At 33.8% G+C, this 14794-nt stretch overlaps 1 protein-coding gene across 3 annotated transcripts in view; it reads right to left on the bottom strand.

The window, feature by feature from the left end:
* The window catches only part of IPO8 (importin 8), a 69455-nt gene that overhangs the window by 41114 nt on the left and 13547 nt on the right, over positions 1-14794 (bottom strand). For all 3 annotated transcript variants that reach the window (XM_082419673.1, XM_082419671.1, XM_082419672.1), the window contains 7 exons: positions 13678-13834; positions 8830-8919; positions 7217-7311; positions 6689-6773; positions 4249-4383; positions 2489-2588; positions 134-210 (listed from right to left, as the gene is read on the bottom strand). In XM_082419673.1, coding sequence (XP_082275799.1) covers positions 134-210; positions 2489-2588; positions 4249-4383; positions 6689-6773; positions 7217-7311; positions 8830-8919; positions 13678-13834 — 739 coding nt within the window. The remainder of the gene's footprint in view (positions 1-133; positions 211-2488; positions 2589-4248; positions 4384-6688; positions 6774-7216; positions 7312-8829; positions 8920-13677; positions 13835-14794) is intronic.

Here is a 14794-nt window from a genome sequence, read left to right as displayed (position 1 = left end):
GACAGAAAAATATTTTTAAAGTAACAGATTGTAACTACTAACATAATTTTTCAAATACTAGGGGCATTCATTAGAGTGTCAAATCATCACAGGCCACCTTTCAGTTTTGTATTTAAGAAGAATAACTATATACCTCTTTTCTTTTCTTTGCAGCAGTATATAAGAGAGTCTGGGCTGCTGTGGTGGGAGAAGCATAATCTTCGAAAATATCTAAGATTTTAAAAGTTTAAACCATGTTAGCAAAAATACAACTACTTATTATAGATTTTAAACCTGATTGACCACTATTCCAAAACCAAGAAATAAAACAGTCCACATATAACATTGGTTTACAGAATAAAAAAGCTAAAGATATATCATCACTGCTCTCATGCACAACAATATTTATCAAATATTTATTTTAAACGTTTTTAAAATATTTTAAATAGTTATTAAATATTTAAATTAAATGTTACTTATCAAAATAAACACATATTTAAATATGTGTTTATTTTAATAAATATCAAATGTTTATTAAAATATTTAAATAGTTATTTAAAAGGTTGACCTTTTAAATAATCATATTAAAACAAACAATACATATTAGGCATATCTGTTTCACTGAGGATAGGAAAAATGCTTTACCGCTATCAAAAAACAATAAAAATTTATTTAGTGCTTACTATGTGCCAGGCACTGTTCTAGGCTCTGGGGATACAAATATCAAACAAAAAAGGTTCTCATGGAGCTTACGTAGTAAGAGAAAGAAACAAACTGATAATACACATATAGACACTCATACACACACAAGATATTATAGCTGAAGACACTCCATCTCAGAGAGGTTAAGTAATTTGCCCACAGTCACACAGTGAGTAAGCGACCAGGCCAGCATTCACATCCAGGCTGTCTTAACATGAAGGCCTGAGCTCCTTCAGTTTTTACCAAATCTAAAAACACCATTATTAGTATCAGTCAATACACTTAGACAGGAGTATTTTGTTAATTAAATAACTGCACATGACAAAAATATAAAAAGAAAACTAATAACGTAATTGTTCTCCCCAGTGGTTATCTAAAAGTAAAATACACATATCAAGTAATACCCACTGCATTCTACAGAAGGAAATGATTAAGGAAAAAAGGCACATTAGCTAGTCTTGAATTATCCATATTCTCTTTTAATCAATAAAATGTAAATTCTATCAATCAACACACACAGCTCTTAACTATTATATTTTCTAAAAACTGAGATACTTTCTTATTTGATATGAAGAATAAATAAAATAATGGTAGCCTTCTGAAAGTTAAACAAATACACTGCACATTATAAAAACAGGTATCATAGAAAAGTTAGACACTAAAAAATGCCTTAAAAAAGAAGAAAGACCAGTTAACCATTCTGCTCTGTCAAAGCAAACTAGGAAAACAAAAGCATTAGGAAGGGGAATTAATAAATCTTGCACATGTACAATGATTTTCAAATAGAAATGATAGAATGGAAGGATAAAGCAGTGGTAAATATTGTTTCTCATTCACTTGCTTTTCCTGTACTTTGTCGCCAAAGGAAAGAGGCACTTCCTCACTTACTGAATCAAAGAACCTAAACACAAAGCACTGTGAAAACATCATAGCGCAATAATCTAGCATCTATACTAGTAGGCTTAACTCAAGTAACTAGAAACATATGGCCCAACAAGGGGAAGCACTGTGGTCACAGCACCTTCAGCATGCCTTGGTCAGTGCTAGTCTTATCAATTATTTGTTTCAACATTCACTGAAGGCAGACTAGGGCCAAGAACTTGCAGAGGAATGTAGTGGTGTAGAAGGGATGGAGAATGCAAATTAAAGCAAGTAAGATAAAGTCCCTGCCCTCAGATAGCTTCTTCACCGTGGGAGGAACAGAGGTACACAAATAACATCTTCCTATGCTAAGCGCCTGAATACTCCAGGAAGTGCTTAATTCAAACTGGTGACAAAAGGGAATGAACTTAGGCAACCTACACAATTCAACAGCTTCCTGGAAGGTCCAAGGCTAAAAGGACCCACAGAGAACTGGGCCACACAGTGGGGTCATCAGAAGGAATCTCATTCCCCTGTGGAATACTCAGTCCCTAGGTTAAGGATGCAAACTAAATTTGGGTGCTCCTAAAATATGCAGAAACGCAAAGGATCTCCCAGACTGAGAACAACCCAATCTACAAACAGGTATCCCAAAAGGCACAGAATGGAACGGTCCCTGCAGATCAGCATCACAACAGAAGGAGTTATACACAGATGGCTCCACGACTGCTTCAGCACCCATGAGAGGGATGGACAAATAACGCAGCTTTTCATCTCAAGTCCGTCGGGTCAACAGAACATCAAACTCTCACGAGTTTCAGAGTTTATCGTGCAAAGCAGAACTCTGGGAATTTAACAAAGTAGTAAAATCTGCTTAAAAGTACAAATTTAGTTCTACTACTTTACAGAGCCAGGAACTGATGAGGACTAAAGTCATCTCCATTACCAAATTTCATCCTTATATACTCATATGGATCTTCCTGCCACAGCTCTTCATCTTCATCTTTGTAACACATCACAGAAAAAATCACATCTTCAGAGATATTCTAACGAGAGAAAAAAACAAAACAACAAATGGGTATAGACTATTCACATTTGGCGAACACCAAGAACGAAAGCCTTCATGAAGTTAGTTTTCCAAACTGTTATATTAATCTTTCTGTTAAGCTTGCATTGGCTGAGGTGAAAGCAGGAAAGCAGAAGCCTTGGGGGTAAGGGGTGGGGGGCAGAAGAAGTTAAACATAAGATTGTTTTTAAACAACAATTGATTAAAGGTACAGAGAAAGAGATGAATGTTATTCTTTGAAGCAAGAGCGGGGATAATAAAGTTTTACTATCAATATTAAACATACCTAAACATACCTTGATTCTTTAAGGAAGAGAAATAAATATCAAACCAAGGTTATATTTACTATTATATTACTTATTGTGAACATTTTTACATTTCCATTTTGATCCTAAATGTCAATATTTCAACAACATTAACATTTTCTTCTCTTTTTCCATTTTCAACAACTTAATTTCCTACCCTACAAATGCAGGCTTCAGTGGGGGGAAAAAACATCACATCTAATAGCCTCTATGTTCACTACCGCTAATGCTCTACCAAGCCCTTCCGTGCTCTAACAATTACATATGTAAGAACAAAATTAGCTCTTATCACTTCTTCCAAATTAAGTAATTCTAAGAGAAAAAAATTCAGCCTAATAATCAGAGTTTTCTTACTCCTACATTACAGCCATGTAAAACTAAGGCCAAAGGCATCAAGTAGAAAAAATGCTATCACAGTTCACCCTTACTTTACAGGCACACAGTAAATAAAATGAAATCTGTATCTTTATTAATTGCAAAGAACCAATCACTATTTGATCAAGGGAATTAGGCAAACATTATTAAAATGTCCATGGAAAACAATGCAAAAGATCTAATATCTGTAAGACCTATAATAAGGTAACACTAAACAAATTCTATCCTAGACACCAAAGACAAAGTAAAAGAATTGCTTTACTTTTTAGATACCAACTTAGAGATTACAGAATTTAAGAATTCATAGTTTGAGAGGAAAAAATTCCGTTCCTAACATCTTTGAATTACCCAAAATTATCTGTATGTAAATATTAATTTATTTATTAATGGTCCATAATTTTTCATTCTGATTTATTCTTTAATAACAATGCTGATTCTACCTTTAAGTACACAATTGATATAAAAACCGAAAACTTCAACTTCTTTTATAGAATTTAACAATCCAAAAAGAGAAATAAAAACCTTGTTTGCTCATACCTACAAAAGAAAATGGTCATGTATCAGGCTGCATTTCCTGCAAAATAACACTACCTTAGTAGAGCCCTGGTGACTGTTTTCAAAATGCTATCACACAAAATACCTCATTTGATCCTAGCAACCTTTAGGTAAGAAGGGTAGAAAAATATTATCTGACCTAACAGAGGAGAAACAGAGGCTAAATGAGATTCCAAGCAAGATTAACTAAATCCAAGCCTTCCAACTCACACAACTTGAAAACTTCACTCTTCTCAAATACCTAAATTTCCAAGCCCTTCATATCAGATATAAGACTGCATTCATTTGAAATTATTAATGGAAACAAAAACATATTAAATATAAAATATGAGATAAGTTAACACTTACCCTGTCCAGAAAATTTAACCAGAGAATGATTTCCGAGAGCTGCTCCCCGACACTAACCTGTATGTGCGGCTTCATCTGCTTCCAGGTTACAGAATGAACAACGCCTTGGTTGAGATAGTTGAATGCTTGCTGAAGAACACGGGGAGCTACATACTCTTTCTGCCTATATTGGTCTAAAATTTTTAGTAGTACCTACAGGAAAATAGGAAGAGAAAACATAGGAAAACATAAACAATTTTAAAGTTAACAGGATGGGCATTTTAGGCATGACATAAAACCAACGCAGAAGTCATAGAGATAAAAATTAACAGATTTTTAGAAAAGTAAATCTTTTGTGAGAAAGCACACGAGCTGTTTTAATTCTTAGATAGGTCTTTGTGATATTGAACTGAAGGGTGTCTCACTGTGATTTCCAGCCATTTATCCTACTTCTAACCTGCGGAACTACTCAAAGTAAGTCTATACACTATTCCATATACTAGCTCTTCAAATAAATTAAGACTCCTGTCAAATAGTAACAGACTTGACTAAGTGAACACTGAAAACATCCATATAGCAAGAGACGCCATAAACATATTTTAATATTTGATAAAGGTGCATTTCAACTGGAAGAGAAATGGTAAGTTATCCAAAAAACAGTATTGGGACAGCTGACTAGCCCGCTGAAAAAAATTAAGGTGGCTCCCTAACTAAACTTCACACCTAAATAAATTCCAGATAGGGAAATATTTCAACAGCAACAAAAAATGAAACCACAGAGTAACTAAAAAAGAGTGTGCAAAAATTTTATTTTATAATCTCAGACCCTGGAAGGTCTTTGTAGAAATACCACAAAACTGAGAAGTTATTTTTTTAAATATTGATTTTAAAAAAAAGATTGTTTCTAAGGAAAGAACCATGCCCAAAGCAGCTGTGAGGACCCAAGGACATGCAGTCAGAGGCTGCACTACAACACGGTCCAAGTCTTCCAATTCCTCATCTCCAGAGCCCTTCACTACAGCAAGCTTATCACTGAACTGCTGAATAAATAAAAGGGGTTCTTTTAAAACATGTACAGAATTTATAAATTCAGAACATGAATTCAGTTCAAGTTATATAAAGTTCAGGTTTATAAAATTCGTCAGAAGTCCTACTATCACCTAGAAACTCCTTCTGCAATGCAGGCTAAAAATGGATGCTACTAAACACAGTTCTTCCTAATACAGTTGCTGTTCACACAAAGTGGAGGTAGTCGCAGATGAGACACAATAGTAAAGAAGAGAACAGTTTTTGATTAAAAAAAAAAAAACTTTTTAAAATATCAGGAATATATACCTTAAATGACCAATGTTCAAACAGTTTATGCAACAGCATGAAATTTAAATGTGTGTGTACATACATGTTTATGTGACACTGGAAAACCTCTACTGAACACACTAGAAGAGGGCATCAACTTTAGGATGCTTACTGGGGTTTAACAGCAGTGGAAAGAGCAGAAGACAGAGCTAACCAGCTCCCTGATTATCCTAGTATCTAAAATGAATGGCTGAATATATAGTTTTATTCATCACTCACCAATTTTCCCTACAGACTTTCTCATGGGCCAACAAAATAATCTGTGAGAAAATTATAGCCATAGCTTTCCTGAATTGTTGCAAGGTAATTTTTAGAAATGATAATCCATAAAATGATACTAGACAAAATGATAATCCATAAAAGGAAGTATTCCATCTAAGATGACAGGTTTGAACTTTCTATCATTGACAGTAAAGAAGACTAATCTGCATAGATTTATAAAAATCTACAAACACCCTTTGTATCATGAAAGCCTTTTACTATGTCTGATTAATCTTTGCTTCCTTAATATAGCCCTGACACAGCCAATGCTCAATCATTACTGAATTTCATTTGTTGAAATAGAAACAAAAATTTCATGATTCAAATGGCCATACAGATAGTCTTCATGCCCATCTATCCTTTGTAGTTTGTAAATACTAATATGAACTTGGATTATTTCTCAAGAACTCCTAATTTTCACTGTACAGAACGGTTCCCAAACTTCCACAAAAATGTGTAAGTTCTCAGCTGAAAGTCTTAACTTCTGAGCTCAACTCCTCTTGAAATAGATCAATTCCTATTACCTAAATCTTCTGACATAAAAGCTTAGAACAAAGAGGTGGGGCTCCAAGAAATAGAGGGTAAGAAACTCATGCGAGGTCAGGAAGTTAACTGAAGAACCTGATCTAATACTGGCGACTGCTACACAAGTATCAATCAACAGACTTGAAAGATTTCAGTCCAGCATCTAGGAGTCTAGAAGGGAAATTCTTGCAGTAGCTACCCTAGGACATTTGGTTCTAAAACAGACTGCACTGCATTAGATTCCCAGAGCTGCCATTTCATCCCCTATAAACATGTATTAATTAACATGTTTGTAAACTACTTTTAAATGGATAGAAGTGACTTAACTACTTTCAGCAGTAACCATCCTTCTATTTTAAAAATATAAGTTTATTACCTGCTGAATTCCCACTGCATAAGTTTTCAAAAAGAATTCAGAAAATTCAAAGTATTCTTTTGTGACATTTCCTGGGCTTCCATATCTTAAAATACAAAGAGAAAATGTTTAAATACTGCAAATTTTAGAAACAAAGCATGCTCACCAGTTTAAATACTTGTTGAAAGATGTATTCTATTGGGACAGAAAACTAACATTTTACCTTTTTTTCACAAGCCCCAAAATGAAATTATGATAAGCTGTACTCAGACTCCAGGCCATACTTAAAATTTCAGACAGAAATATCATTTCTTGATCCTTTTTACAGAGAACAGAAAGATCCAGAGAAGACTGTTCACCTCACTATGATCTCAAAGCCAATGATCACAGTTAAACCTGCTTTAAATCAAAGCAGAGGGTGACTTTTTGCCCTCTGCTGCTCTAAAGAAAAATAATCATATACTGTAGAGCATCAAGGGACTATTCAATTTTATTATATCCAATATTGAGGTACTAACCATAGATTGTAAATCTAATAACCAGAATTACCGTTCAAAGAGACGAGCTACAATGTGTAATGCCCACTTCTTACACTTCCACCAGACTAATTCTGGTCTATCATCCTCATCAATCTGCAGAGTCTCCTAGGAGGACAAAAACACCCAGATAAAATTCCCACATAATGAAAAGGTTTGTGTGACTAACAAAGGCAGAATAAATATTGATACAAATTAAGTAATATTAAATGTGAATTCAGACTGCCATACAAATGCAAATTCTTACTTTATAGATTGCTAGGTAGGAATTAAACAAGCAAAGCAAATTTCAACCAACCAGTGCTGTTGTTTTATCTTCTATCTTTAAAAGGCCCAAATAAATAGAAAACAAAACACAAAATACCATATCCCTCAAGGAAACTCTCTGAGATGCCAGAAAAGTTCTATATCTTGATCTGGGTGATGGTAACACAAGTGTATGTTTGTCAGAATTCACTGAACTGTTCACTAAGTTCTGGCATTTATGTGTATAAACTAAACCTCAACATAATTTGTCCCAAGATATGGACAAAGGAAGGAATACTGCACATTTGGAGACAAGCTCAAAATTTTAAATATTTGATATATTTTAATTTAGTTAATTTGATTAATTATTTGAGTTAATTTGATAGATGAAATATAGTATCACTGTTACTACAGATAAAAATGAGACACCATCTTTCACCTATCAAACCGGCAAACTTAGAATTTAACAAAACAGACATTCTCAGTCACTGCTTATTAAAGTATAAACCAGTGCACTGTTTCTGGAAAGCCATTTGCAAGATCTGTCAAAGTCTTGCACAGGGAATTATAGCCAGTACCTTCTAATAACTTTTAATGGAGTATAACCTATAAAAATACTGAATTACTACGCTGTACACCTGAAACTAATATAATATTGTATATCAACTATACTTCAATTAATTGATTAACTAATTAATTAATTAAAGATCTGTCAAAGCCTTAAACACTGCTAAGAGGTTAGCCAAACAAAATAATCATGTATGTGCATAAAAATTTAACTACATCCTTATAGTCAAAACACTAAAAAACTAAAACAACCTAAATATCTAGCAAATGAAGCATTCAACAAAAATGGCACAATGTAAAAAAATTCATAATCATACAAAATATTTACAATAGATTTTAAGTGAAAAATGAACTTAAAAACAGTACCTATCTATACCATTTTTACAAATAAAATATGATTGCTCCTCCTGACAAATTTCATTAATGCTCCTTTTTCTGTATACCCTTTTAAATTACTTTTTAATAAGATTTTGTCAGCATACCCTTTTTAATCACTTCTTCCTATAAAGATTCTGTAATATTTTTTGTAGAAAGAAAAAATATATGGTTGTATATAAATGCAGAGAAAAAAAGACAAGAGGAATAAATACCAAGTTTTAAAAATGGTTATTTTTAGTAGGATTAAATAGTTATTATTTTATTAATTCTGTTTATCTGAACTTTCTAAAAATGAGTATGTATCATTAATTACTTTTATTACAGTAGTATTTTTTTTTTTTCTAAATAGCAGGCTGGTATAATAAATCAATCTACCACAAATAACCCAAATCCAAGTTTTCCCCATTATTCTTAGGAACAGAAGCCCTTTCTTACAGGTGGAACAGTCCTGTCAATAATAGTTCGGAAGATCTCCATCCACGCCGTCATGGTTTGGTTATTCACCAGCTGAAGAGGCAATGCATACTGAAAACAAAGGACAACAACGTCAGACAATAATTCCGCCCCTCTAAAAAATCAGCAATTTATCTATATTGAAAGGTTGAAATATATGAAACGGTTAACACCTGATCATGAAATTAGTAATTTCAGATGGTTCAACCTAAAATTTAACTTAAAACAGCTCTATAAACATATGTATGTAAATTAAATTTTTTAAATCTAGAAAATATACATGCCATGAATTATTTCTCTAAGTTTTTTTTTTTTGGCCGCACTGTGAGGCACAAGGGGTCTTAGTTCCCTGACCAGGGATCGAACCTGTGCCCCCTGCATTCAGAGCACGGAGTCTTAACCACTGGACTACCATGGAAGTCCCAAAGCTACTTTTTTAAGTAAAAAATAAATAATAATGCAGTAAGGCATCATTTGTTCAACATGATATTCTAGATAAGTGATTTTTTACCATTTACCCCTTTGTGTGTCAAACTTTTCATTTTTCCAGCTTTATTGAGATATAATTGATATATAATACTATGTATGTTTAAGGTATACAACAGGATGATTTGATACACATATACATTATGAAATTACTATCACAATAATGTTAGTCAATACCTCCATTACCTCATAAAATTATCTTTTTATTTTTGAAGTATAGTTCATTTAAAATATTATATTAGTTTCAGGTATATGAGTGATTCAGTATTTTTATAGACTATACTCCATTTAAAGTTATTACAAAATAATGGCTATACTTCCCTGTGCTGTACAATACATCCTTGTTACTTATTTATTTTAGACATAGTAGTTAGTATCTCCTAATCCCATACCCCTATCTCGACCCTCCCCACCTCCCTCTCCTCACTGTTAACCACTAGTTTGTTCTTTATAACCGTAAATCTGTTTCTGTTTTGTTATATACATTCGTTTGTTTTATTTTTTTAGATTGCACATGTAAGTGATAAGAGTATTTGTCTTTCTTTGTCTGACTTATTTCACTAAGTCCATCCACATTGTTGCAAATGGCAGAATTTCATTCTTTTTTATGGCTGAGTAATATTCCATTGTGTGTATGTAGATACACACACCACCTCTTTATCTATTCATCTATTGATGGACACTTAGGTTGCTCCCATATTTTGTCTACTGTAAATAATACTGCTATGAACATTGGGGTGCATGTATCTTTTCAAATTAGTGTTTTCATTTTTTTCCAGATATATACCCAGCAGTAGAATTGCTGGATCATGTGGTGGTTCTGTTTTTAGTTTTTTCAGGAACCTCCATACTGCTTTCCATAATGGCTGTACCAATTTACATTCCCACCAACATGTACGAGGATTCCCTTTTCTCCACATCCTTGCCAACATTTGTTATTTGTAGACTTTTTGATGATAGCTATTCTGACCAGTATGAGGTGGTATCTAGTGGTTTTGATTTGCATTTCTCTGATAATTAGTGATGTTCAGCATCTTTTCATGTGCCTGTTGGCCTCCTGTATGTCTTCTCTGGATAAATGTCTATTCAGGTCTCCTGCCCATTTTTAATTGGGTTGTTTTTTTGATATTGAGTTGTATGAGCTGTTTATATATTTTGGATATTAACCCCTTATTGGTCATATCCTTTGCAAATATTTTCTCCCATTTAGTAGGTTGTCTTTTGTTTTGTCAATGATTCCTCTGCTGTGCAAAAGCTTTTAAGTTTAATTAGGTCCCACTTGTTTATTTCTGCTTTTATTTCCTTGCCTTAGGAGACAGATCAAAAAAAAATTGCTATGATTTATGTCAAAGAGTTTTCTCCCTATTTTCTCTTCTAGGAGTTTTATGGTTTCCAAGTCTTAATCCACTTTGAGTTTATTTTTGTATATGGTGTGAGGAAATGTTCTAATCTCGTTCATTTACATGTAGCTGTCCAGTTTTCCCAGCACCACTTACTGAAGAGACTGTCTTTTCTCCATTGTATATTCTTGCCTCCTTTGTCATGGATTAATCGACCATAGGTGCATGGGTGTATTTCTGAGCTCTCTGTTCTGTTCCATTGATCTATATGCTTGTTTTTGTGCCAGTACCATGCTGTTTTGATTACTGTGTCTCCGTAGTATAGCCTGCAGTCAGGGAGCCTGATACCTCCAGGTTTGTTCTTTTTTCTCAAGATTGCTTTGGCAAATCAGGGTCTTTTGTAAATTATTTGTTCTAGTTCTATGAAGAATGTCATCAGTATTTTGATAGAGATTGCATTAAATCTATAGATTGCTTTAGGTAGTATGGACATTTTTACAATATTAATTATTCTAATCCAAGAACACAGAATATCTTTCCATTTCTTCGTATTGTTTTTAAATTCCTTCATCAATGTTTTATAGTTTTCAGAGTATAGGTTTTTTACCTCCTTGGTTAAGTTTATCCCTAGGTATTTTACTCTTTTTGATGCAATTGTAAATAGAGGTGTTTCCTTAATTTCTCCTCCCATAATTATCTTTTTTTGTGGTGGAAACTCATTCTAATGACTTTAATGAAAATCTTTATGTCATGAAACATTCAAGAAACATTTTTTCAATTACTTTCCTCTACACTGTGGCATGAAATCACAGTCCACTGTATTACAGTGTGCAACCCCACCCCTACTACATCTTGAGCTACAGGAGATGAGGCATAGCACCTCTGCATCCATGCATTCCAAAACCTACTACACACTAAGGACATAATGTTAAGTAAAGCTCACAGTCTAGTTGGGGCAGAGGGGGAACACATTTAAACAAGGAATTACAATATGGTATGATAAACAGTACAGATAAAAGCAGTATAATGTTGATAAGGGCACCCATGAGGACCACCTAATGCAGCCTGCTACTATCAGAGACAACTTCCTGGAAGAAGTGATATGCAAGCCAAGACCTGGAGGAGCACAAACTGACCAGGGCATAAAGGGGAAGGAGAATGCTCCAGGCAGAAACACAGTGCCTTAAAGGCTCAGAAGTGACAGAGGACATGATCTGCTCATGAAGCTGAAAGAATTTCCATATGGCTGGAGTGTAAAGAACAAAGCTAAAGCTAAGTATGGTATAAGATGAGGCAAGAGATGAAGGGTTTTATAGGCCATGGGAAAAAGTTAACACTTTGTTCTAAATGCAGTGGGGAGTCAGTTGGCTTTACAATGGGGAACATAGGAGGAGCAGGCTAAGGGCTGGGGGAAAGTAACAATGAGTTCACTTCTGGACAAACGAGTTCTGAAATATGTACGGAATATTCAACAGCCCTGTACACAATATTTAATAAATGCTTAGACAAAATCAATTTCATTGTATCATACTTTTTAAAACATAAACTTTTCTGCCTCTTCCCAAATTGTCAATCACTTTTTACTTACATAAACACTGTAATTGTGCCTCTTAAAGCCTTCTAAATTTTTGCTTCCAGGATTTCCCACTAAAGAATATTACTGTATTAGCATATAATAGATTACTAAAATGGTTTCAAATGATGAGGTTTTTTTTCTGTTTTTTCAGGTTTTTAGCACATACATGTTGAGGAAAAAAAATTCAGATTTTTGTTCTCTTAGCAAACCAAGTAGAAGTAGAGGCTTTAAGAAAACTATTTCATCAGCCTCTGTCTTACTTACTGATTCCTGGCTATGCTTCTCCCAATAGGAAAGGAAAGTCTGGCTCAGAATAAATGGGATATTACTATATCTAACGGCAAAACATTTCACTGAATAAAAAATATTTGCCACAAAGTGATTCTCCTGAGAAAGATTTCTGAACAGAAGAACAAAAACAAAAGTACCGTACATCTTCCTACCTTATTACATTTAAAAAAAGAAAAAACAAAATAGAGGGTGAAGGAATATGTTTTCCTAGTAGTCCAGTTTCTTCTCTTTTCTCAGATGTGCCTCCTTTCCCCTTCTCTCTTCCCCAAAAAAGGCTAAGCTGAAAAAAAAGGAAAATCTGCCTTGGACTGTCTCTATTAAAAGTTTAAAAGATGAGGCTAAAAATATAAATCTTTATTCAAGTGAAATATTCTAGAACAGTACAAAAGTACTTACGTCAGATAGAAGCCAAGAACAAAACCAAACTATCTTGGCTCTCTAGCCTGATGAAACTACCCTCTTGCCGTGACTAATTTAACTAGAAAGCATGAAATAAAGCCTTAATCCATTCATCATCACACAGTTTAAACTGACAACAATTATTCTTTCTCCACCCAGATGGAAATAACTTATCCAAGTCTTTTGAGGATTAAATTTTAAATATTTTTATATTTAAAACATTCCATATTAATGTTCTTTATAGCTTTCAGGTAAGAAAAAGGAAGTATTTTAAATGAAGGTAAATGAGGCACTCAATCTTGTTTGTTAGCTTTAAATGGGTCAAATGCAAAGAAACTACTACCATCAATATGATTTCCCAATTAAAAAAAGCAGCTCTCTTCTTTTCCTTCCTCTTCTCCTATAATCATAACTAATCTACAGGCAGAATGCTATGGACAGATTAGTCAAATTATCGGGTTTCAGGGAAGTTAACTACCTTGTTTCTTCCATACCCAGACTTCAGACACTGCGGGTGAAAGGCATATGGACACTGAATCTCAGCTCTGCCACTCAGATAACCTTGGACAATTAAGTTGACCTCTCAAAGTCTGTTTGCTCATAAGGATTTTTTTAAGGAAATACATGTGAGAATATACAATATGTAATTTTTAACAATAACTGACACTTACTGAGCACTTTCTATGTATCAGGCAGAAATACAAGGCTCCGTATTTGTCTTCTGCTATAGAAACTTACCTGCACAAGTGCATAAAAGATTTTCAGGATCTGCTTCTGTATTAATACAGAATAATGTGAGGAATCAGGAAGGAGCTGCATGATTTGTTGCTGAATACGAGGCAGAAATATTTGCATTGCTGCTATAAGAGGTTCTCTTTCCTCTGCTTTCTTATATCTACATAAGCAAAGACAAAAAGAGAGAATAATTTCTCCCCCACAAAAGAGCTATAAACAATGAATGAAAAACAATATTTTTAAACTATATAAAGCTAAACAATAACATTCCAAACACTAGCTTACATTTTCTGTTTGGATTGTTAGAATAAACTTGAAAGGAACTTTGAAAGAGCATATCCCTGTTTTAGGCAGAATACCTAAAATCTTTCTAGAAAGAGACTAGTTCAAAAAAATCCAAGATAGTTTTGCAACTTTCCTACATGAATTTTTCTAGTACTTAAATTAATTTTCACATACCACAATTCTTGCTATAAAATACAAGTTGATAAACAGTTCAAATAGACATTCCTATCATATAACAAATAATGTGGTGGAAAAAACATTTCTCCGTCTACCACCCTACTTCGAGAAGTTAAAACAGTTTACAAATTTAGGTGCTCTTAGACCACTTTAACACGTATAAATCTAAAATATCCTCTAAAAATCATTTTAGAAGGAAGACTACAGGATTTTGCATGCAGGAGCAGCAATCCCCTTAGAAGCTAGAAAGCACTGCTATTAAATGCGACACTAGTCCCACACCTCCCAAGCAACTTTTATAGAAAAGAAAGTCACTAGCAAAGAAACTTGAACATTTTCTACCTTGCATCCAAAAAGGTAAATGTTTGGTTTACTTAATGATGTGCTTACTTAAAGACAAATGTTAAGGTACCTCTCTCCATCAAAATTTCCAAGGAAAGCTGTTAATAAACAGTCCTCTGGAACTAACAAATAAGTTTGAAAAGCACTAACTTAGAGATTAGTACATTAGCAGATTAAAGATTCTTTGAAAAACTGTAGTAAATAAACATGTTTAACTGTGTTTAATCCAACATTTCCCAAACTAACCTGATTCTGTAGAACACCCATAGCAGACCCCTCTATGCAATGCAATTCTTTCTAAGTAACAGGAGGCTGG

This window comes from Balaenoptera physalus (assembly GCF_965194825.1).
Source record: "Balaenoptera physalus genome assembly, chromosome: 13".
NCBI lineage: Eukaryota > Metazoa > Chordata > Mammalia > Artiodactyla > Balaenopteridae > Balaenoptera > Balaenoptera physalus.
Note: the sequence above shows the minus strand (reverse complement) of the source record. Positions and strands in the feature narration are given on the sequence as shown.